We start from the raw sequence: 25983 nt of genomic DNA on the forward strand, positions 1-25983 counted from the left end.
AGTAGATAATAGTGCATTATTTATTATAAATTTTGTTCCTCCAGGAAATAAAATTATAGCTCTTCCGGAGCCTTCAATCACATTGCCTGAGCCAATAATAGTATTAACATATTCCTCTTTTGGCACAAGATGGGTAAAATATATATAACTTTTGAGAATAGTGTGCGAACTTGCACTATCCGCAAGGCATACATCTTTATTACATATCCTTGCCATTTTCTTCAAAAACAAATAATAATAAAATGAGTAATATGCACAGTTAAATTGAATGCTTGATCAGAATTATTTCTCTAAGGAACACTATACATAAAATAATGTCATATACTAAAATTTTATTTTAAAATTTGACACATTTAATAATTTCAAAATTCATATTAATATTTCATTATTTATGTACATCACATTTGAAACTTAAATACATAGAAAATAAAACTTAACAATAAGTTCTTTACATTATTTATTTACATATATACATCACAATCCTACATATTAAACTATTCCATCATTGATCAAATGACCAATATTTCCTTCGGGATCCTCAAAGAAATCAGATACATCATAATGAGTGGTGGAGTTTTCAGCCTCATTTGAAACAAAATTTGTTTCCTTTCCTTTGTTGTTCTTTTTCAAAGATGCCTGATAAAGATCGACTAGGTGCCTTGGGGTACGACAGGTACGAGACCAATGGCCCTTTCCACCACAACGGAAACACTTCTCCTCTGTTGATTTATTCTGCCCGATATTCTTTTCTTTATCCCACTTCTGGTGAGATCCTCTATTTTGAACATAATTCTTTTTTCTTCCATAATTTTTCTTGTTATTAAAAGCTTGCCATTTACCTCTTCTGGGGTAATGATTTGCCGCATTTACTTCAGGAAATGGGGCGGCGCCAGCTGGGCGCGCTTCATGATTTTTCAATAACAACTCATTGTTGCGTTCGGCAACAAGAAGGCAAGAAATTAACTCAGAATATTTTTTAAACTCTTTCTCTCGATACTGCTGCTGTAGGAACACATTCGAGGCATGGAAGGTTGAGAAAGTTTTCTCCAACATATCATGATCAGATATCTTTTCCCCACATAATTTCATTCATGAAGTGATTCGAAACATTGCAGAATTATATTCATTTATAGATTTAAAATCTTGTAGACGCAAGTGCGTCCATTCATATCGGGCCTGAGGAAGTATCACCGTTTTCTGATGATTATACCTTTCTTCAAGGTCTTTCCAAAGATCTGCAGGATCTTTTAATGTAAGATATTCATTTTTCAATCCTTCGTCAAGATGACGACAAAGAAAAATCATGGCTTTAACTTTATCCTTATGATACTATCTCAATATAATAAAGATGGTTAATATTGCTATTAATATTATATGTAAAGAGTAATAGAAAATAGAATTTAAAATACTTATAAAATAAAAGAAGAGAAAGAATTGTAATAATAATATAAGGAGAAGGGTATTTGATTACAACATAAAAGAAAATCGATCTCTTATTATTTGGTTGTGTGTAGAAAGAGAAAAGAAACTAAATGCTTTATAAGGAAGAGAGAGAGGGAATATATTAGCTTTTTTATTGCTGTCTATGTTACGTGAGGATTTGTCCTCTATTTATAGATACAAAAATTTAAATATTCAACTTTCATTTATTCTCCCTCTGTATTGAGAAGTTAAGCTTTGAAAAACTCAGTCGCCCATATTAATAAATGGGCATTCATTCCATTCTTATCACAACAGAAATTAGGTTCTTCAATCAAGAATTTTATATAAATTTTATTGAATAATAACAAATCTAGTTTTGAAGTGTTTATTTTCATTACTTTCTACATATACTATATTCAAATTTCGTAGGATAAATGCAAGCAATAATTTGAGATTTTGTTTAACTCAAACTAATTAGATGTGTTCAATACATATATTACAATAAATTTATAGCATGAAGTTTCAAATATTGTATACAACTATGCATGTATATTTAGTCACACTAATAAAATTAAAAAAGTACATAAAGAGTACAAAAAAATTTAAAAAAAATTATGTTATATATTTTTTAATTAACAAATTATAAAAAATATATAAAATAAAATTATAATTAAATTTATGTATTTATTTAAACTTAAACAAAAAATAAAAATCATAAGATGACAAAATGACTAAATCAAGTTTGACTGTTTGACAAAAAGATGCATGGCGGCTACTATAGTGACCAATCAATCATACTTGGAGGTCGCTTCTGGATGTTCACATACATGTTATTTATTCGGATGTAGTTTTAACTTTTACACATTAAAATTTTATTCAATTATGAGTAAAAATAAATCAGTTTTATTCTAATAGCTCCACTCAATTATACATTTCTCCCATGTATTAAAATTATTTATATTTATATTTATTCATCTATCTAAAAGTTAACAGTAATGTTTGTCCTAAAAAAATCAGATTCATGCCCCTATGAGATCAAAATGACCTACACTACTAAAAATATTTCAGTGGAAATATCAATTATGTAAATCATTTGGCAAAAGAAAGTAACATACTAATAAAGTGTGGGAGCCAAGCCAATCCAAACAAAGAAAATTTAATTTGTTAAATTAAATAATTAAGCACGTTTTAGACTAGGAGGTATTGCTACAAACCACTTTCTTTTTATTAACTTTTGGAAATAAGGTTGAAGGTCTCTAATAATTGATTTTGGATTCCAATAATTGTCGTCAAAAAATTGGCTAGAATAATAACCAGTTAAAATTAATGGTATCAAGTGAAATTCAGATATGTAAATATCTGCTACTGGACTTTAGGTTTGTATGATGATCATTACTGTAATAATGATATAATTAATTATAATAATCAGTCATTCCTGGTGAATTAGTAATGGTCACTGTCTTCATACACGGATGATGAGAGCTAAATAAACATGTGATTCAAATTATACAGGACCAAAAGTACAACCTTGACCCCAAATATATTGAATAATATCCATAAAAATAAATAATTTAAAAATTGTATGAATCCAAAGTGAATTTTGTGAATACCAAATTCAAGCACATATTTGATTGTAACTTGTATGAAATGACGAGTAAAACTTTTCAAAGCCATAAATCACTGGATGTAGAGCATGGCGGCTTTTGCAATAAACAATCATATATATGGATTGCACCAAATGCACTCAGTTAATTAAATATTAATTGATTAGTTGAGCGTCAAACTACTCATGCCTCCAGTAGTAGCCAATGCATATTATCTGAGTCATAACAAAAAACTAATATTAATTTATTGAGCAAAGGAAAAAATATTATTCATTCATAGTCATAAGAGAAAATAATCTGATGGATATTCTAACCACAAAAATGTTCTTATTTTTATTATTATTATTATTATTTTCATGATATTTGACTGTTTGTCTTTAAAAGGGTGCTCCATGGACAACTGTGTCCTACACTACACACTACAAAGAACAACTCAATGGAAGTATTCGAAACATTGCCAAACCAATCCGCTAAGAAAGCAAAGCAAAACAAAACAAAACAAAACATGAAAGGTTAAATTTAATATAGAAAGAATGACGAACTCTCTAGGATAGATCATCAGTTCATCACTACAGAACAGGAAAGTGCATCAATTTTTTGCCTTTCGGCAAAGGGTGAAGGGAATCTTGCTCTTGGAGAATATCAAAAACTATTTATCTCAAACTTTTCAATAACATCAATGACATATAAGGTCTAGTGGACTCAACTATTCATGTATGATCCAATCCAAGTAGCAAGTAATGCTACAACAACTATATTATCCACTGAAATACAGACAAAAGTAGCAAAATCAGGCTAGCAAATAGCATGATCATATCCCTTCATCAGACCAACTTTTATTCCAGAAGATTCTGCTTCTAGAATGTCGATATTCCCAGCAAAAGCATTAAATCCTGATATCCACTTGCATGATTGCATCCGATCAATATTTTAGTTCATATTGTAAACAAATAGTCAAATAGATAGATATTTCTTCTCTTCTAGAGGAACCGATTACCAGACATTGAGAAACTTTGCGCATAAATGAGAAATATTCATAGAAGTTGCACTAAAATGAAATTTCATAGACAGGAACAACGATCTCAGAACAGAAAATCTTCCATAATCCATTTCAAGTGAATTACAACTTTACAACTCATAGGTAGCTTACATCACAAAACAAGATATATCCTACAAAAACATTTCACCAATTTATTTGTAACATACGAAATGAGAAATGACTATAATACAAGTTGGTTAGGGAGTTAAAAAGAATCCTGAAGAGCATTTTGATTGCTACATACAAGCAAACATGCTAAGCAGTGTAGGATCTCGTCCAATTCTGGGAAGGTCCACTACAAGTATCCGGCAGAAGAACCAGTGGAAACGTTTGAAAGAATATTCATCACAACACTTGAGGATTAAGCAAGTAAAGCATAATTATATCAGAACTTAAAACCATAGAAGAACATAATAAGCTTCTTACGATCATTATTACATCACATAAATCAAATAACTACTGAACAAAACAAAACACGGGGAAGAACTAGGAGTGATTCATAGAATCATACATCTAATCCAGCATGAGTTTCTGAAACAAGAATAATTCTCATGCTGGCACCCAACAAGAGGAGGCATACAAAATCCGGCCCTTCCAACCTTGAAGCATCCAGTTGTTGTCTTCATCAAAAACAAAATCTTTGTGGTGTTGGTACCATTCCTTTAACTTGCTCCTAAATTTGGCCATTAACGCCTTATCCAGTGGTAGCTGCCTAAAACCAGCTCTTGAATTCCTAGCCTGCCACTGCTTGTATGTTTCAGGCCTCTCAACCCTTTCTAGACCTTCACATGCTACAACGTTCATGATCTCCCGACCCAAAAACTCTCTCTCAAGCATCGACCTCCATGAATTGTTTCGGGGTATGAGAGTATCAAACATATCGTAAATTGCAGAATAATGGAACAGTGCTTCCCGAAAGCGTGTGAGGAAGAAAGGGGCATTATAAGAACCATTTACGACTGTCTGAGCAAAAATAGCTGGGTTTATCCTCCTGATTAAATTCAAAACTGCATTTCTAGGACTGTTCACTTCAACCGTCTCCTCAAGTAAATTCTTGAACCTTACCAGACAGTTCACAGCAACTACCTCATTGTCCTTGATGTTAAGGTCTTCAATCTGAATGGTCTCCCAGTGTCTTGATGCTATGGCTTTGTACTCAAACGGAACATTGAAACGCTTGCAATATTTAGCTAGACGACGTCCAGTCTCCTCAATTCTTTCTGTGGGACGAAATCCAGCTTGGGGATACTCAATTCCTGTGATCCGCAGCTTGGGAGGCCCTCCATCTCTCTTGGCTAGAAATTTGATAAGTATTGGCCACTGGAAACCATACAGGATACCGAAATCAACAATATGAAGGGTTTCTGCCTTCTCAGCTATGTTCAAAACCATCTTATTTGAAAAGAAATGTGCAAATTTCTTGAAAGGGCAAGCAGATATAAAAACTTGGTAGGCCTTGAGAAAATCAGCAGCACTGAACTTCTTGTAGCTGAGAGAGGCATAGAATATATGAATTCCAGGGCCAGTGCCAGCCATGCGTGCCTCCAGGCCATCGGCAAAGTAACGAGCCAGCCTCTGATATGCATCGCCGAAGGGCAAGGAATGCTGTCTGATCTGCTTTAGTAGTTCATTAGCAGTCCTTTGGTCATTGGCAGACACAGCTTGGGCACACAGAACCAAAAGAGTTCTCAAATCCACAGTTTCTTTCTTCCTGCCTTTTTTCTTGGATCGACTCCTCCCTCCCTCGGATGAATGTGGTTGTTCAATTAGTTGTGTATCCACAACCAATCCATCCTGCTGTTCAGCAGACAGTGGGACATTTTCAACACTAAGCAGCACCTTGTCAAACATTTCAGATATTTCACTTTCCTCCTCAACACTAACCGCAGATTGCTTGTTGCATCTTTCTTCTTCACCATCATCGCCCTGGCGAGCATGATGCTTCCTACTCTTCACCCCATCCAGACTCCTCGCTGCTGTATTTTTTGCAGCTTTTGTTGTTGCTGGAACTATGTGATATGGCCCAGCAACAACTCTGTTTGATCTCTCCTTAGCATCATTCTCCACCATCACTGGCACTGCAGCCTTCTCCACCCTTCTCTTTGACTCTTCTGCATGCATGCTACTGCTCTCCAGGCCAATGGAAAGCCTTGGCCCAGGGGGAAGAAATTTACTGGCTTCCTCCAACCCTCTTTTGAACTGCAAGATAGAGTCAGCATTACTAAAGATATTCTGAGCCAAGAGCTTCGTTGCAGAAGGATCCAAATCAAACACCCCATCACCAATACTAGTCAAAGCATGTTGAGGAAGGTGAAGCTGAGAAGGCACATGCGAAATCAAATGCGAATGTGAATCAAACTGCAAAGAACTATCACCGGAAACAGGAGTATCTGGAGAAAGGGTCTTGAAGTCATGAGAACTTAAATGGTTCTCACTACTGCTAGTGCTAGTGCTACTGCTGTTGCTATTGCTGCAACCTCCAGAAGAACCGGTGGGGAAGCTTCCAGCACTAACACCATCAGGACTCTCCAGATTCTGATGAATATCAAGAGGGTGCTCATTAGGGGAAAGGGGAAATTCTTGATTGAGGGCATCATAGAACGATTTCTCAGTATCTTGCAGGCTAAGAGGATTATAGCACATGCAAGGCTTATCCTCAAAATTCTCTTCCAACAAAATCTGGCTTATGTACCTCACCGTTTCAGAAAAGTCCGTGTCTTCCACGGAAGGATCCGGCATAGAAGCCACAGCCCCAAAAGCTGAACCCGGCATGGATTTTTCCACACGGCTCGCGGAAGAGGGTGGAACAAACGGCTCCGAGCTTCCGGAATTCGAAACCGCATGTGCATGCAAGCCAAATGTGTCGGCGTCAAACCGATCAAAAGCATTACTTGGAGTTAAATCGAAAGGGTGATTGTATTGTCCGTGTAGATCCCAATCATTGAAATCTGAAAGCAAAGCACCACCATCGTCGCCGAATCCGTAGGCGTTTATGTAATCGGTGTTCCTAACGCGGTTTGGATCCATGGCAGAAAACAGAAACACTCAGCAACACCGAAAGTTTCTCTGTTAAGTCAAACCAAAAGGGAAAAAAGTGGAGGCAGTTTCCATGCAAAAAAAATAGTGAGAGCAAGCAACAGAAGAGCTATGGTAAAAACAGAAAGAGCGGAGCAACATAGAAAATGGTATATTAATGAGAAAGAAAAAAAACTGACCATGAATTCGAAGAGGAGTTCGTTGCCAGCTACAGGTTGCAGGTTGCAAGGTAAGTATTTGATAAAAGTCCAAAGAGAGAGAGAGAGAGAGAGAAAGAGAGAGATGAAAGGTCACAAACAATGTTGAGTAATGTTTGAGTAGCAATTGCATGGTTTGGTGTTGGAGGCTGAGGTGACTATTAAAGTAGTATTTTCTCTATTTGGATTTTTTATTCCTAAGAATCTTCCTTCCCATTTGAATCAACAAGTGAAAATTATTTGGTCAAACAATTGTTGTCACATGCCATTTGCTTTTTTCAATTCAATTCTTATCCTCCATGTTCATAAAAACACAATTAACTTCTACTTCTACATTTATTCGTTTGGAAAGAAATAATCTTAAATGACTCATTTCACTTGTAATGTTATTAATGTGAATAATATATAAGAATGACATGAAAGCTGACTTTTATCATTCTAAAATCATAAGTTTTTGTTTCTTCTATCTTTTGATATAAGGTTGATGGATTATGGGTGAGATTTTGATGTTTTGTTTATTTATTATTTTGTTATTTTTTTTAAATTATAGAGCTAATTATAATCTGTATTTATGTCACATCTAAATTCTTATTTTGATTGGTACTATTTGACAATATTAATTTATTATCAAAAGTTCAGAAATTAAGTAGATGAGATTTTGATTTTTTTTTTGTTATTTTGTTGTTGTTATCTTAAATATTATCTTTAAAATTGAGGAATTAATAATCTTTTAGATTTATATTAGATCCAAAATTTCAATTTAATTGGTACTCTTTGAGAATATTAATTTGTTATCAGAATTTTAAAAACTATGTAGATGAAATTTTGGTTTTTTTTTGTCATCTTATTGTTGTTATCATAAATGTTATCTTAAATATTATCTTTAAAATTCAAGAATTAATATTATCTGTATTTATATTAAATCTAAATTCTCAATTTGATTGGTACTCTTTAAAGAAACTGAATTTACTGTCAAATGTTCAGAGACTAAGCGAATAAAATTAGAGATAAGATTTTGATTTTTTGGTTTTTTGTTATTTTGTTGTATCCGTAAAAATTCTAAAACTAATCATTATCTATATTTATGTGATCATGTGATCTGAATTCTCAATTGGATTGGTACTCTTTAAAAATATGAATTTATTGTCAGAAATTCAAAAGCTAAGAGGATGAAATTATAGATGAGATTCTAAAATTTTGTTTTTTTTTTTTATCATCTTGCTGCTGTTATTTCACTGTTGTCTTTGGAATTTTAGAATTAATCATCACCTACATTTATGTCAACTCTGAATTCTTAATTTAACTGGTATTGACTGAGAACATTCATTCATTGTCAGAAATTTCAGAAACTAAATAGATGAGATTCTGATACTTCAAAGATTCTGATATTTTTTTGTTGTGATGCTATTGCTGTTATTTTATTATTGTCTTCAAAATTCTGAAATTAATTATCATTGTAAATCTGCAACTATGTTATATCTGAATTGTCAATTTATTGTCAAAAATTAAAAAATTGAGTAGATAAAATTTTAATATTTTATCTTTTTATTATTTTACTGTGGTCATTAAAATTTTGAAACTAATTATAATTACTTATATCAAGTATAAATTCTTAATTTAATTGATATTCTCTAAAAATATTAATTTATTATTAGAAACTCAAGATTTTTAATAAATTTGACATTCTAATGTGACTATTATTGTGTAATCATTTTTTTTAATTTACTAATTTTATAGTAGCTACAATTTTTTTTTTATTTTTTTAAACAATTCTATATCCAAAATTTGAACTCTTAAGTTTTGATAAAATTAACAAAAAATTTTGATTATCTATATACAATGTGTTATTCTATCTATAAATATTATTTTTTGTCAAAATTATTTTTTATTGTTAAAATTAATTTGGAAAATGGTATCCTATTTGTCTATCTTTATAATAATTGTTCTTAAGAGTTACCTCTCATATCCCTCAAATTAAAATATTTATTAGGGAGCTACGTGTCCTTAACAAGCTAATGATATACTTGCGCACAAAAAAAAAACAAAAATAAAATAAAATAAAATAAAATAAAAATATATCTTATGATATTTGTTTTCTTAACTTGTTTAACATACAAACAGATTCTTAGTCATTAATAAATATAGGATAAAATATATTTTTTATTTTTAAAATTTATAAAAAAAATTAAAATATTTTTAAATTTTATTTTATTTTAATTTTATCTTAAAAATTTTTTATTTACATTTTTAAAATTTAATTATTAGAAATATAATTTATGAAAATAAATTTTTTTTAGAATAAAATTAAAATAAAATAAAATTTAAAAATAATTTTAAATTTTTTATCAATTTCAGAGATAGAAAATATATTTTATTCATAAATATAAACAATAATTTTTATAGGAAGTAACTATATAACATAAGCTTATTTCATAATAATTTGGTATCATATTTATATAATAAAAACAAATAGATAGATGGATGGATAGGTTGTCACATAAGATAGAATAATACCATTTTGAAATAAAATATTATAGTTTGATTAATTATTTAGTTTAAATTCAACTAATTTAAAATAACATTTTACATATAATTTTCTTATTTGTTTAGAACCACAATTATTATGAAATTTGTATATATATTAATAGACACTATTGTGCTCATTAAATAATAATAATAATAATAATAATAATAATAATAATAATAATAATAATAATAATAAAGTTAGTTAAAATAGTAAATATCAAATATTCTAATTAAAAATTTTGTGTTTAAATATTTAAAATAACAAAAATATATATTTTTTATACGACATTATATAATAAAAGATATTTTTTAACAAAAAGAGATTTATGTACTACATTTCTCTCGTATTCTTTTTATATGATAGAATTGGATATAAAATTAATACTTCATGATAACATATACCTTGGTTATTAAAGTAGTACGATCAATAGATCAGATGCAATTAATTTGAGAAAATATTTTGGAAGTTGAAATTTGAAACTTTGAAAACATTGAGCAGCACCTAGTTCTTAAAAAAACATGCCTTAAGTGAATTAATCAACTATAATGACATACGATTTAGGAATATTGTAAAAGACATGAATTAAATGAAATACACCATTTTTGAGGTGTCAACTTTCTTGGGGGTGACATGCTAAATGTTAGCTTGAATTGAAAACGTGTAGCATGTTCATAGATAAGAATAATTTTATATTTGGATGCATATCCATATCATGAAAGACCAAGCTGTTAATTTATGTTTCTTGGTCGCTAAGCCTCTTTATTGTTCATCCCTGACGAAACTCTTGGGCACGAAGCAATGAATTAAGGTAATTAATAATAGCCATGTCAACTATATATGGAAATATCAATATGTTAATGTAATTTTCAACATACATGCATTGTTTGAATTTGATTTCAAGGCTGTCTGGTTTGTCGTTAATCTATTAATTTCAGAGACACTAACTGCGCACATTACACATACAATTGCACGCGTAATATTGGCTCCGACACATGGTGACATATTCAGGAACACACGTAACCATATGTTATGCGTAAGCATTTAAATTCTGCTGTATGGGTTTGTGTGTGGGGGAATGTGGGATGTGGCCATAAGTCCATAACCGTAGCCATGTATGTTACCAGGACACTACAATTTGATATATATTTAATTTTCTACTGTTGACTAAGTCACGAGTCAAAGCACTTTCAAATAAGTGCAATGGATAATAGTATAGCGTGAGGAATAATTTTCATCCATTTGACTTATTATATGTTTAGCATTTTCTTTTTGGTGCTAGAATATAGGTTTATACCAACTCGAAATAATTCTCTCTTTTCTATTAAAAATTAATTTTAATCTCTATTGAATTAATTAATTAAAAAAGTTAAAATTAATGTAATTACTATTTTTATAATAATATTATTAAAATTTATAGATTTAAAAGTAATTTATTATTAAAAAATTAATAATTTTATATATAACAATAATACATAATATATAATTTGAGATTAAATTAATTTATAAAATTATTTAATATAAAAAAATCATAGTAGAGTTTTATATTTGTCAAAGAGTATTGTAAAATTATCATATGTGTTTAATTAAATTCTCTTTCAACTGTGGATGTTACTGTCTATTTTAAAGTTGGACATTTTTTTGGAGAAATTGATAGTATGGTGCAAAATATTCTTCTCCCAACTAAGGTTGTGATAAGCCATTTTTGGTATCGTTATACTCTAGGTTTGAGCAAAATTTTCTGCATAAATGTCTCTTTCACTCTCAACAACCATATTATGCAATATAATACAAGCTCTCGTTATGTTTGTAAGCTTTTTTTTTTCCAAAAGTGTATTGGACCATATATAATTGCAAAGCGTGTTTGACACACTCCAAATGCTCGCTCCACGTCTTTTTTTTTTTTTACCTTTCTTAGTATTGTGCAAATAACTTGTGTTTATCCCTTTGTAACTTTGAGATTGATTTGACAAATGTAGCCCATTCAGTATAAATACTATCTGCTAAATAGTATCCTATAGTATAATTATTATCATTGATAGTATAATTTACTTTCGGAGCACGATCATTTAGAATATCATCGAACATTGATGAACGATATAACACGTTGATATCGTTATTTTAACTAGAAACTCCAAAGAACGCATGCCATATTTAAAGGTCTGAAAATGCTACAACCTCAAGTACTATGGTTATAACCCCACGATAACCACTCATGTATATACCTTTCCACGCATTTGGACAATTTTTTCCATTGCCAATGCATGTAGTCAATGCTGCCCAACATACCAGGAAAGTCACGACTCTCCGCTATTTATAGTAGGCGTCGTACATCATTTGAATTTGATTTTCGCAAATAGTCATCCTTAAACACCAAAATGACACCTTCAACAAAATTTTTCAAGCATTCAATTGTGGTGTTCTTGTCTATGCACTCATAATCATCAACAACATTAGCTGCTACACCATATGCTAATATCCGTATCACAGTAGTGCATTTTTTGAGTGGTGACAAGCCTTTTCTCCTAGTTACATTGACCCTCTATTGGAAATACGGATAGACATTTGAGAGAGCATCTATTATCCAAAGGAACACGTGTCTTCTCATTCAAAACCCCCGTCAAAAAATGTTAGCATTATACACCGGTTCATTTGCAAAATAATCTTTGATGATGCATATAAGGAGTTGGGATAGAATTTCTATCAATATCTTCTTCTTCTTAGTCATTGAATAAACACCAATTTTGTCAGCCAACGGTGATTTCTTTTTGCTAAAATTTTCAGATATTTGCTTTTGCCTTACCTTTTCTCTTGCTCTTCTTTGATACTTGTGGGCGAACGAAAGAGTTCACTCTGATTTTGTCAGCTAACGGTGTTTTTGGATTTGATGATGATGAGTATGCTCTAGTTGCACTAACCTTGGTTCTTTTTGAGCCTCCATTTTATGTAGGTAGTTGCCTTCTCCATCTTTACTCCAAACAAAGCATATTCCAATGCCTCTCAAAAGTGAATTTTTTACCATAATTTGTGGAATGAATTTTATAGATCGACTCTTTTATATTATCAGCGTTCGAACCACACCTTATGTTTCGACTAGCTTGATTGTAGCAACCAGTAAATTATGCAACTGCCTTGTTGATCTTATACCATCGTTTCTTACATGCAACTATCCTCCTTTTCATGTCGGTGCTAAATTCTACACAATAGCTGTGAATTTGACTCCAAAATGTTTCGCCTTTTTAGTCGGTACTAATACTATAGAGTCAGTTGAAACATTCAATCATGAACTGATCAACATCTCATATTTTTCCTATTGTCAGTGTTGAATACTATCTTGCCTACGATTTTCAATGTCATCATCATTGAGGTCGATAGCATCTAATTCACGAGAGTTGGCAAAATCTGAATATTACGAATTTGGACTAGATTGTATCAGAGTCTGAAAGGATGGGTTAGAAGAGCCACCAACACCAGATGAGTTATGTCTCGATGCACTAAATTGAGTTGGAAATGGCAAAGATGTTGGAGTAACATTTTCGATAGATGGGTTAAATATGGATGAAAATAAAAAATGTGGTATTTGTGAATTTTGATTATGTGGTTGGAAAATAGGAAATTGATTATTATAAAGAGTTTGAAAATTGAAATTAGAAAAATTTTGTGGATTTAAACTTTGAAATGCATTAGATAGTGTGAAGTTTTGATTTAGAATTTGAGAGTTTGAAGTTTGAGATTGTTGGATATTCAAAACTTAAGAAAAAATTTGTAAGTAATTGAAAAAGGAGTTGAATTGGTTTGGATCCATTTTTTGAACAAAGAATAATATCAGTAGAACTTTGATTTCGTAAATTTAAAAGAAGAACGAAAAAGAATAGAAAAAATTGTGAGAATAGAAGTGTACTAGTGTTAAACCCGTGCGATGCACAGAGGCTTACATTTTAATTTAACATGTTAAATCGAAAATAATATTTATAATCATAAATTTCTCGAGTTTAATATTACACTATCATCGTCGTTATACAATAAACATACTGAATATGTTGTTTTATCTCTATTCAAAGGAAAATACAAATGAAACAGTTTGAAGTCTATAATATTCTTGAACTATAAGAAAAGAGATCTGAAAAAATAAGAACATATATAACTATAATAGTATCATGTCAATTTTATACTAAACTTTAAATCAAAAGGTTAATGAAAATTTATGTGACAACCTAGTATTTTACTTACCTCATTAGAAAAACAATTGGCATATAATATTGTGCTTCCTGTTACACATTTCATTTCAAATCTAAAAGTAGAGTTATAGATAAATTAGTTATATCTACAGTAAATATTTGTACTTTATCATAATATGTTATTAAAATGAAAATACTATTTTTGTTACCTAAGTATTATTAAAAACTTCTTTAAACATGACATTTGTTGTTGATGACTTTGGATTGTCGTCTTCATCCAGAATTAAAACCTTGAAACTACTGCGACTCTTAACTCTTGAAAATTATAATATGTCATGGTTATCTTACTATGGGCTTATTTGGGTGAACTTTTAAGAAAAGATCTTTTTTCGAGTTATCTTTTTTTAAAAGAAGTAATTTTATGTTTGGATATTTCATGTAAAAAGGTTTTTTTATCTATCAATTATATTTGAGTATAACAATATAAAAATACTTTTTTGTTTATTTATTACATGAAAAGCATCTTTTTTTTAAGAAAAAAATATCTTTTAAAAAAAGATGTAAATTACAGCTTTTCAAAAAAGATCGTTTTTTTTTTTTATTTTACTAGTACTTTTACTTTTATTAATAGAAATTTGTCAAACACATTAAAAAATAAAAAATAATTTTTTTCATTTAAAAAAATTATTTTTTAACAAAATAATAACACCCAAACATGTATTATGTCTCTTTTAAAATAATATAATCTTCTTCTTCGTTCTTGCGTCATTTTACAACTTAGATCGATTTGTGTATTTTAGTTAAAAAACTAAATGATTGATCTTAAATTAAAGAACATTAAAAGAAATCTAAGCATATTAGCATCATACGTTTGATTTGTAACTTTCTCTAACACGAATCCTTAATTATTAAAAACTTCTTGCATCCTTATTCATCGTGTTAGAATTTAAAAAACTATTATTATTTGCCGATAAAATATAAAATAAATATTTGTTTTAAAATATAAAACTTATACATCATTACAACAATATAGACGATTTTTTAGGATTATTATGTGTTAAAAAAAATTAAAATTCGTCAAAAAAATAAATTTTGACACTATTTTAATTGTGAAAATATATTAATAAAAGTTTTGTCAAAAATAATATTTTTAACATATAAGTAATTGTAAAAAAAGTTTAAATCTTATTTTGATAAATATTGGCCGTCAAAAATAATTTGTTAGAAAAATTTGAGAATATATTTTTTGTGATACTTATTAATCGTCAAAAATACTATTTATTTTGACACTTATTGACCATAAAAAATTTTCAACAAAAATTTTTAACAAAAAATGAGATAAGATCTTGAAACTGAAAAATAAACTGAGATTTTGAAGATGAAGAATGAGTAATATGATCCTAAATTGAGAGTAGTGTGATGCCGAAATTGACGGAATTCAACGAAAAAAAAGAATAATGGAGTAAGTTGAAAATAAATAAGTATCAAAATTGAGGAGTAATTTTCTACAATCAAATTATTCATCAAAAAACATAGAAAATTTGACATTTGTGATATTTGTCAAAAATACATATTAATTTTTACACTTAACTATGGCCGTTAAAAAAAAACATGTCAAAATAACTCTCTTTTTTTATAGTGTATCAATTTTCTATTTGTTAAAATAGTTCGAAGTTTAGTTTTTCGTAAACTCTTATACATCCTAATTAACAAAAATTTTCAAATGCATAATTTTTTTAATTGTTATTATTATTTAAAAAATTGCTAAAATATAGATAAAAATAATATATTTATTATTACTTAGATAAACTTAAATTAAGAATTATTATCATGTTTAAATTGTTATCATGTTCTTCAATTCTTTGTTTTCATGTTGAAATTTTAGCGGCCAATTCTGTTTGTTTCTTAATTTCAGTCGTACTATCTAGAAGGATATTTTACATGAGCAATAATAATTGTCAAATACTAAGCATACAAAGATGAGCATTCATATTAAAAAAATACTTGCATAGGAAATATAGACATGCTATTGTAATCTATTATAAACTAAAATTAAAAAATTCAGTTAAAAAATTATTCTAAACAAACTAATTTGTACCATTTAACTTACTCTATTTTATTCACACGTTATCCAAATTAATTCAAAATGAACTATTTATAAGCGAATTATATTTTTAGGAACTCGATTCACAATTTTTTTTTGAAGGAATTGAATTAATTCGCTAAAAAATATGTTTATGAAAAATAAGAGGTTTAAATATATAGCTAAAGAGTCCAAAAAGAATTAATTACCTATCATCGACTTCCAATTCAATAAAATTCTACTTAATAGATTTATGATCTTTTTCAAGAGTCTTCTCACTACTAATTTCAGCAAGATGTTCAATAATATCTAAAATAGATTAAGATAAAAAGGGTTTGTTAATAATTATGCTAATAAGAAAAAATCAATAAAATAAATAAATTTATCAATAATTTTTTTTAAAACAATAAATTTACCAACCAAATAGATGTAATCGAATCCAGAAGGATTGAGATCAGAGTGTCAAAACTCACAAAACTACTAAATACATATTGTGGGATACTTGATGATTCTAGATGTTTGTGCACATGAGTACGTTGGTTTAAATTCACTGTAACAGCCCATATCACCCGCTAGCACGATATTGTCCACTTTGGCACACAAGGTCTCACGGTTTTGCCTTTGACGATAGGGATGATAGCCAAAGCCCCCCACACTCACTCGTCAAAACGCGTCATGCTAAGGAGAGGTATCCACACCCTTATAAGGCATGCTTCGTTCCCCTTCTCAACCGATGTGGGACCTTACAATCCACCCCCCTAAGGGAGCCCAGCGCCCTCGCTGGCATATCGATCCGGCTTCTGGCTCTGATACCATTTGTAACAGCCCAGACCACCTACTAGTACGATATTGTCCGCTTTGGTACACAAGGCCTCACGGTTTTGCCTTTGACGATAGGGATGATAGCCGAAATCCACCACACTCACTCGTCAAAACGCGTCATGCTAGGGAGAGGTATCCACACCCTTATAAGGCATGCTTCATTCCCCTCCCCAACCGATGTGGGACCTTACAATCAACCCCCCCTAAGGGAGCCCAGTGCCCTCGCTGGCACATCGATCTGGGTTCTGACTCTGATACCATATGTAACAGTCCAGACCACCCACTAGCAGATATTGTCCGCTTTGGCAAACAAGGCCTTATCCACACCCTTATAAGGTATGTTTCGTTCTCCTTCCCAACCGATGTGGACAAAGATGTATATAAGCAATGAAGTGTAGTGTAAAAGGAGTTAATTCAAAAGCTTAAGAAGGAGTTCTGAATCAAAGAATTTCGACATGGGCAATAATAGGAAAGAGAGTACAACAATTTAAAACAATTTCAAATTGAACCTAAAGAAATTGGTTTATCTTTTTCTAAAGAAAGTATATAAGTCCAATATTTTTCAAAAAAAAAACTAAACAAAGGTAAATATTATGTTGTACTAGATTAAATTCAAATTAAAATGATTGGCGTGAAATTTATTAAATGAAAATTAACTAAAATGAAAATAGAAATTTTGCTTTAGGAAGTTTGAAGAGTTCGTAGATACATAATTAAGTATATTATGTTGTACTAGATTAAATTCAAATTAAAATGATTGGCGTGAAATTTATTAAATAAAAATTAACTAAAATGAAAATAGAAATTTTGCTTTAGGAAGTTTGAAGAGTTCGTAGATACATAATTAAGTATATATATATATATTAGTACTTTTAAACAAAAGCATGTTTTAATTATATAAAGAAAATTTTTTTTTGTGTTAGTTTCTAGGCACACGATTTGTGTGCGCAGAAAGTGAATTTGGTAAGTGTACGAGGTTATAAGGAGTTACGGAGTTTCGAGGTAACGCAAACAACTATACTTTGTTTATTTTCCTCAATTGTTTATTTCATATTTTCTCTTTTTACTAAGTAAGATGATCTTCTCCTTAAGTTTATCTATGCCTGTTTGTATTTTTCTTAAGATAAAGTGTTTATTTCCGGTTTTCAAAGAAATCAGTGATACAGTATCGAGTCACAGGCTCCTATTTTAGTACTTAGTATGTAAAGTAGTCGTAATACTTCTTTCTATCAGAGTAGTGCAGCCGGAAGCATGACTTCTGATAGTGAGGGTGTTACATTATGGTATCAGAGGCAGAACCCGGATCGATGTGCCAGTGAGGGCGCTGGGCTCTCTTAGGGAGGTGGATTGTAAGGTCCCACATCGGTTGAGGAGGAGAACGAAGCATGCCTTATAAGGGTGTGGATACCTCTCCCTAGCATGACGCATTTTGATGAGTGAGTGTGGGGGGTTTCGGCTATCATACCTATCGTCAAAGGCGAAACCGTGAGGCCTTGTGTGCCAAAGCGGACAATATCATGCTAGTGGGTGGTCTGGGCTGTTACATTCACCACATACTCTTGATATGTAGTCTTGAAGTTACCCACATTACGTCCAAGTTTCAATACCAAAATATGTAATTTGATATGCCATTCTTTCTCTTAGCAAATTCACAAATCGAGACACATACCTTCTTAACTGAAACATGTATTTTTTCTCTCTAGAATTGACAAACAAAAATCAAAGAACAATTAAAATGAAGTAAATAAACACATTTGAAATATCAATAATATAAATTCAATATTATTTAAAAAAGTGGTAGGAAACTCACGTTTTTATCGAGAAAAACTATCTCAGTTGAAACATCTAATTTGTTATTTTTTTAATAAAAATAAGCTTTTAAAAATATTTTTGTATTTTTTGGATATATCGATATCCGATCTGATTCGCAAATATGCGGATCGGATCGGATTCAATCTTAAAAACTGTAGATGTTGGATATGATCCGATGGTTTAGTGCAGATCGAATCAAGATTCTGCCTATATCTGATCCAATTCGCGTTCATTCCTAGAGAGATTATTTGAAATGCTAGAAATTAGAATTCACTTAAGAGTTGAACTCTTTTTCTTACTTTAGAACAACTACAAATGAACGATTTGAATTCTTTTGAGAATTCTAATTCTTATTTATCCTTTATTTATAAATCAAATCAAAAAGGGTGATTTTTTATTTTAATAAATAAAATAAATGTAATAATTATCAAAATAAATAATTTAAAAAATATTTACCGATTTAAATTCCACAGTCTTATCTCGTTTACAGTGTAAATGAGATGACATTTCATGTAAACGGGATAAGATTCGTCAGCTGCAACGTGTATATCTCGTTTACACTGTAAACGAGATAAGGTCTGTCTGCGCCTATAGGTAGAAGTCGTTTACAGGGGTATTTCTCATTTACACTGTAAACGAGATAAGATTCGTCAGCTGCAATGTGTATGTCTCTTTTATACTGTAAACGAGATAAGGCCTGTCCGCGCCTATAAGTAGAAGTCGTTTACAGCGGTATTTCGGGCCCCATTTTGACTTAGTCAACCTCTTTCTCCCCTCTTTTAACTCTTTTCTACCTTATTTTAGATTGATACAGTGATGGCGCGCTAGGCGGGAAACGACAAAGACATCAACTGGCTGAACGAGACGTCGCATTATGCCAGGATGACCGACTTTGAGGTTAGCTGCGTTCGGTTTGTTTAGGGTTTAGGGGCGGTAGAGGTCGAGTTGTTGATGTAAGATGGATTCAAAAAAAAGAGGTTCCAATTATAGAATATTGAATTTATATATCGCATTTTTTTCTTATATTGTTAGAAAGATAGTCTATAATCAATAGAATTCAAATATACTTAGTATGACTCAATGGATCACTTTTTTCGATAAGTATTTTTTATGGATTCTACTCATCCTATTCCTATTAACTGAGAGGAAACCAGTATTTTGTTATATCATTAGGGTAATGATCCATCAACCCGCTAGTTCTTTTTATAAAGCACAAACGGGCTTTGGTGGTATTTATCATGCACTTCTGGGACCTGAGACTCTTGAAGAATCTGGTACTTTAACCGGTGCGATTCGATCACCCGGTACTCTGCACTCCTTCGAATACTATAGTTCTTCACACCCTGAAGCACTGCCTCTTAGTTTTTGAACCTGTGGCCGACCTGAAACTCTACACCGTCATCTAGATTGTAATTCTCTTCACCCATGTCAGAAAACGGAGTCCTCTCATGCATGGCGTCCAGATATAGACTGTAATAATGACTTGGCACTGCCGATAGCGCCGAAATTGGGTGAGGTGGTGGCAGGACATGGTGCGCCACAGTCTGAGCAGTTGTCTCCGGAACAAACTCATCCTCATCCCTACCATCGGACGAATCACTGTCCGCACTGTCCGCCACGTAATCCTCGTCCAACTCCTCCTCGCCCTCCTCTGCCTTATCCACTGGAATGGCGACATGAATGGACGGTGGTGCGAGAGGTCGGTCGTCCTGTACATAGGTCGAGTGTACGGAACTCCCACAACCACTATGTCCTACCTCGGCGGAAAGCTCCATTACCTGGTCTACCATGATCCTCCCATGGATGTCGAACATCAGTCGCACATGCTCATCCCCTTGAAATCGGAATAGTCGAAACCGGAAGACTCTGTTACCCATGGGTGCCAGCAACCTATACGCCACCCATCCGATCTCCCTCATTTCTGTACCACCAAACTTGCTCAATATGAAACTCTTTAAATCCGACAACGTATTCACACGCTGAGAGAGAAACAATATCGAATCATCACACTCAAATGTCATTCCGTTGTCGCTATTTCTCATATGACAATTGGGATAAACACGCACAACTATGTATGGACTGTTACTGGCCATTGATGCCTTGTTTTCATGAAAAAAACCAGACAGAAAAAGGATAGAAAATGTTTGTAGAGAATACCAACGATTACACATCCTTTTATACATGCTATTAACTTGTCTTTCATCTATCTCGTTTACAGTGTAAACAAGATATACACGTTGCAGCTGACGTGTCTTATCTCGTTTGCAGTATAAACGAGATAAGATTGTAAAATTTAAATCGGTAATTTTTTTTAAATTATTTATTTTGGTAGTTCTTATATTTATTTTATTAATTAAAATAAAAAATCTTCAAAAAGGGTCTAATTTTTAAATNTTTTAAAAAAATAGCAACATAAAATCATGGTGTTTTCCCTGGTAAAGTCATTGCTGACCTAAAAAAGCGGAGTGAGGCAAACATCTTGGATCTTATAACATGGAGTAAACATATTTCCAATTAATAACTGTAACGTAACACTCCGTTAATAAATGAAAAATTATAAGGCTTCAATTTCATATATTTTTGTTATCCATTGGTATAGTTTGATAGAACAAAAATTAATCCCCGGTAGAGTCGCAGATCTAAATTTTTATTATTGTCCATTAAATTACTATATACATAAAATGAAATTTAAACTCTCAAATACTTATTTAAACGCACAAAATAAAATTTAAACTCTCAATACTAATTTAAATGAACAAGTCCATTTGACCAACTCAAATTGATTCAATTTTATATATAAATAATCTAAATGTGTTAAATTTATATTTATATAAAAATATGTAAATTGATCATTCAAATAATCCAAATTAGTTCAATTTCATATATAAACACTCCAAATATGTTATATTTGGATTTATACAAAAATATCTAAATTAAATTCGTATAACATTTATCTTTGGATGAGTATTTTGGTGACATAATATTTATACTATTTTTTTATTTTATTTAATATATTCCGTAATAAATAAGTATTAAATGAGACAGATTTAAACTTAGTTTGGATAAACAGTTTAATTAAATTTTTTTTATAAAATAACTTAAACAATAAATGATTATATTAAAAATAACTTATAAATAAATTATTTTGTATTTGAATTTTTAATTCTAAAAGTGTTTATTTTATAAAAATGTGATAAAAAAATAATAATATTATGAGAGAAGTCATTTCTTTTAACTTCTTTATAAATTCTTAAATAATTTCTTAAAAAGCTGTAATTTGATTTTAAAAATTATACCAAATATTAATACTACTACTTTTTATAAATCAAAAGCTTAAAAAAATTACTTTTGAAATTTTCCAAATAGTACTAGACTATTTTTTTTCTCCTAAACACTAGCCGTCGGGAGACAGAATATACTTATTGCCGATGATCATGCTACTTAAGGCCTAACACAAATAATTTTTTATCTGTGCGCCTACAAAACCTTGCTGTGAAGGCCTATGCTGGTACCCAACAAGAAGAAGCATATAGGATTCTGCCCTTCCAACCTTGTAGAAGCCATTTGCCATCAGCATGAAGCATGAAATCTCTATGATAACCTTCATTTCTCAACATATCCTTAAACTTCTCAATCATTTGTTCATCCAATGAAAGCTGCCTGAACCCTGCTCTTGTGTTCCTTACCTGCCATTTCTTGTAATTGTGTGGTCTCTCAATCCTCTCATTCCCTTCACAAGCCACAACATTCATCACTTCCTTCCCAAATATAGCTTCCTCATACATCAACCTTATAGGATCATCACGGGCAACAGTGTTATCAAGCATGTCAAACATTGCTGAGTAATGAAACATTGCCTCCTTAAACCTTGTCACGAAGAATGCAGCATCATAGTTACCATTTATAATGCCATGTACAAATATGTTCGGATTAGCTTTCCTTATTAACTCCAAAACAGAATCTCTAGGATTCTCCAACACAACTGTCTCATCATGCAGATTCTCAAATCTAAACATGCAATTCACAGCTACAAACTCATTCTCCCTTATCTTGAGATCCTCAACTTTGATTCTCTCCCATTTCTTTGCAACAATAGCATTGAACTCGAAAGGGATGTTGAATCGCTCGCAATACCTTGCTAAGCATTGCCCTGTTTGCTCAAGCTTCAAACCAGGCAGTGGATACTCTATCCCGGTTATGCGAAGCTTCGGAGGCCCACTGGGGAGTCTGGATAGGCGATACATAAGTCCAGGCCACTTGAAGCCATAGCGGATGCCAAATTCGACAATGTGAAGAGTTTGGACACCTTCCATGGCCAAATCGCCAATTGAGTTGACTGAGAACCTGATTCCAAACTTGTCAAATGGACAAGCTAATGTAAACATTTTGTAGGCCTTGACCATATCAGAAGCAGAGGGCCTTTTTGTGGATAAGGCACTATGAATGTGTGTACCTGTCCCTGCCATGCGTGCTTCGAGAGCATTTACAAAGCAATGGGACAATCTCTGAGTTGCATCACCTGTTGGAGAAGAATGCAGCTTAATCTGCATCAATAACTCTTTTGCCATTGGACGGTTATCAGAAGAAACTGCTTGTGCACATTGCATCAACAATGACCTCAGATCAATAACTTCGTCGTCATTTTTGTCATTTCTTTTCCTTGCACGGCTCTTCTTACCGCGAGAATCTTTGGGAATGCCTTCATCAGCTTGGGATGACCCTCTTCCCAATCCAGCTCCAATAAGTACCTTATCAAAAAATTCGGATAGCTCAGTGTCATCCATGTACAATGCTGATTGCTTGCTACTGCTTCCTATGGACTCAGCAAGAAATTGGACCTCTTCCTCTTCCTCTTCCTCTTCCTCGAAATCATAATCGACTTCTTCAGTCTTAATCACCACCTGTCCTAATCCACTACTATTGTTTGTGGCAGTGAAGTCGCTTCTGTGGTTAGATTGGGGGGTGGTGGAGGATGGATTGGACTGAAAATTAAAGGTATCAGGAAAAGGTAAAGTGTTTGGCATCAATGGAATCATAGAAAGATCAAAACCGCTCCAGAAGTAGTCAGCAGAGCTGCTAGTATTGGTGGTGCCACAAGTGCTGCCAGAACTAGTACTGCTATAACTATCCCCAGGGCTCTCCACATTGGGGTAGTAATTATGATGCTGGATAGAAGAAGTTGAAGACCACAAAGTAGAGGCAGAAGAAGGATACCTCTGGCCAATGGCATCATAAAGTGATTTCTCAGCTGCTAGGAGAGCCGAGGAATGTTGGAACATGTTGTACTCTTCATCGATGTCTTCTTCCATCAGCATTTCATCTATGTACTTTAGGGCTGCAGCAGAGAAATCACTCTCATCAAAGGGAGCTGGATTTTCCTCCCTACTAGTTGTGAAATCGGTGGCCGGATTTCCACCATGGCTTGGATCAGCCATCTAGCTAGCACACGACCTCAGACTCAAATGAGAAGCAGCAGGAAATTTAACCACTAAGCTATGAACTCATCTGCTGAAATAAATAGGTCATGAAATATAGAGAAATTCTTAGTTGTGCTAAGAGCAAATCAGTGTTTTTATTATGATGAAATAATAAAATTGCCTTCCACATAAACATTATAAGTCTATTATTATTTTTTCTAAAATACTAATAACATAGAATTTAACTTCTAAATGGCAACATAAATAGCGCAGAGTAAGAACATTTATTTTCTCTGAGAGGACACAAGAAAAGAAATTTTCCTGAAATATATTTAAGTAACAAGGATTTGTGTTAGGTACCTGAAGTTAGTTATAGCAGTGTTGCATGCTATACTATGGTAGTAGCAAGGAATGGTTCTGGATTGCATGCATAGGAAAGTAGACTTTATAACATGTCTCTGAGGCAATCGCTTTCAAGGAGATGGTGAACCACTATACACATCATAGGATTTTCATGTATGTTTCTAGAAACGAAAAACGGCTCCTTTTGTGTTCAAATTCTCAACAACAGAGATAATGCTCCCTCTGATCTTTTGTTGAAGAATTTTCACGTGTCAAAATGCTTATAAGGTTAATGACATGGAAAATGGAAAGCATGTATGTGCGTTTCGTTATGTTATCCAATCCAACTAAAACCTATAATTGGAAGCAAACATTCAAAGTAATGTAACATATATACACATACCTTCCTTCCTCGGCACATATATGCGCCATAAATGGAAAGATATTTTGTGATGCAAACTGCATATATATTGGATTGGATTGGATTGAAGTGGAGTGGAGTGAGTATGAAAGGCATTAAGTTTGAGAGCGAGATTGGAAGATATTTATTTTACGAGGAAACAAGGCGCGGGGATGTAGTGGTCATCACCGACCAGGTAGAGGTGCCGGCCACTTGCCACCTGGTTAGGGTTGAATTCAACGCTTGGAACTGTGTCTTTGGACGACGATGGAAGCTGATGTGTTCATTTCATTCATCATCGTAGTATCTACAACACTCTCACCGGCCACCGCCATCATAGCTACTTAGCTAGGTTCCCGAAACGTACTCTCTCTCTCTCTCTCGCATAAGATAAGAATTAAGAAACGTGCAAAATTCTTCCATTTTCTTCCTGCCTCTGAATACGTGCATGGAGCACTCTTAAAAAATTCAAACGATCACAACTTGGCCCATTGCAACATAAGTTGGGCCTCGCAGAGAGCCCATGAAAAGGCCTGTCTTAGAGGTTATATACTGATGTTTGCCCATGACCAAAAAAAAAATACTGATGTTTGCAGCAGGTTTCACCGTTTCAGTAACAAATTCAGAAAATTCATAATGCCGCAAAAAATAAATTATATTAGATTTTAAATATATATATTTTTTAAATATAAAAAATAAATTATTAAAAATTCCAAGAAACGGCCTATACGCTCCCCCTTCAGTCACCGAAAAAATAATACGCTCGCCCTTTGAATTAGTCCAGCTATGATGTATAGATAGTTAGACACAGATACAAACCAGAATACGCGCACATATGAATTTTAAATTCTTGTAAGATACGTGAAAAAAATATATATGGCAAAATACGTATATAAGTCCGTTAGATACAAAATTTTTACAATTCAGTCAAAAAAAAAAACGAGACAGGAATCAACTAAAATATGTCTATATGTAATTCAAATCAATTAAGTTCGAATATTAAACATGAGTAATTCGAATCGGAACGGTTCGAATTATATAGAAGGTAATTTGAAACTACTTAATTCGAACTATGAATGCATGTATTGGTAGTTAGTTCGAAGAGAT

General features: G+C 32.1%; 2 protein-coding genes across 3 annotated transcripts; both read right to left on the bottom strand.

The window, feature by feature from the left end:
• Positions 1-4192: 4192 nt before the first annotated feature.
• LOC107461599 (scarecrow-like protein 34) lies at positions 4193-7445 on the bottom strand. The gene is made up of 2 exons (XM_016080120.3): positions 7281-7445; positions 4193-7131 (listed from the first exon to the last, which is right to left on the bottom strand). The coding sequence occupies exon 2, from the start codon at positions 7090-7092 to the stop codon at positions 4615-4617; it is 2478 nt and encodes an 825-aa protein (XP_015935606.1). The 5' UTR covers positions 7093-7131; positions 7281-7445; the 3' UTR covers positions 4193-4614.
• Positions 7446-22093: 14648 nt separating this feature from the next.
• On the bottom strand, positions 22094-25229 carry LOC107461557 (scarecrow-like protein 14). Of its 2 annotated transcripts, none has more exons than XM_016080078.3 (2): positions 24495-25229; positions 22094-24222 (listed from the first exon to the last, which is right to left on the bottom strand). In XM_016080078.3, exon 2 carries the CDS (start codon positions 24150-24152, stop codon positions 22218-22220), a length of 1935 nt encoding a protein of 644 aa, XP_015935564.1. In that variant the 5' UTR covers positions 24153-24222; positions 24495-25229; the 3' UTR covers positions 22094-22217. The 2 variants fall into 2 exon arrangements, with proteins under 2 accessions (XP_015935564.1, XP_052109092.1); XM_052253132.1 differs by having other exon boundaries at positions 22094-24225.
• Positions 25230-25983: the final 754 nt, after the last annotated feature.

The sequence above is a fragment of the Arachis duranensis genome, chromosome 8, assembly GCF_000817695.3.
Source record: "Arachis duranensis cultivar V14167 chromosome 8, aradu.V14167.gnm2.J7QH, whole genome shotgun sequence".
NCBI lineage: Eukaryota > Viridiplantae > Streptophyta > Magnoliopsida > Fabales > Fabaceae > Arachis > Arachis duranensis.

Bases quoted from the DNA above. Each gene is read 5' to 3' on its own strand.
- LOC107461557 (XM_016080078.3), bottom strand. From the start codon at position 24,152: ATGGCTGATCCAAGCCATGGTGGAAATCCGGCCACCGATTTCACAACT.
- LOC107461599 (XM_016080120.3), bottom strand. From the start codon at position 7,092: ATGGATCCAAACCGCGTTAGGAACACCGATTACATAAACGCCTACGGA.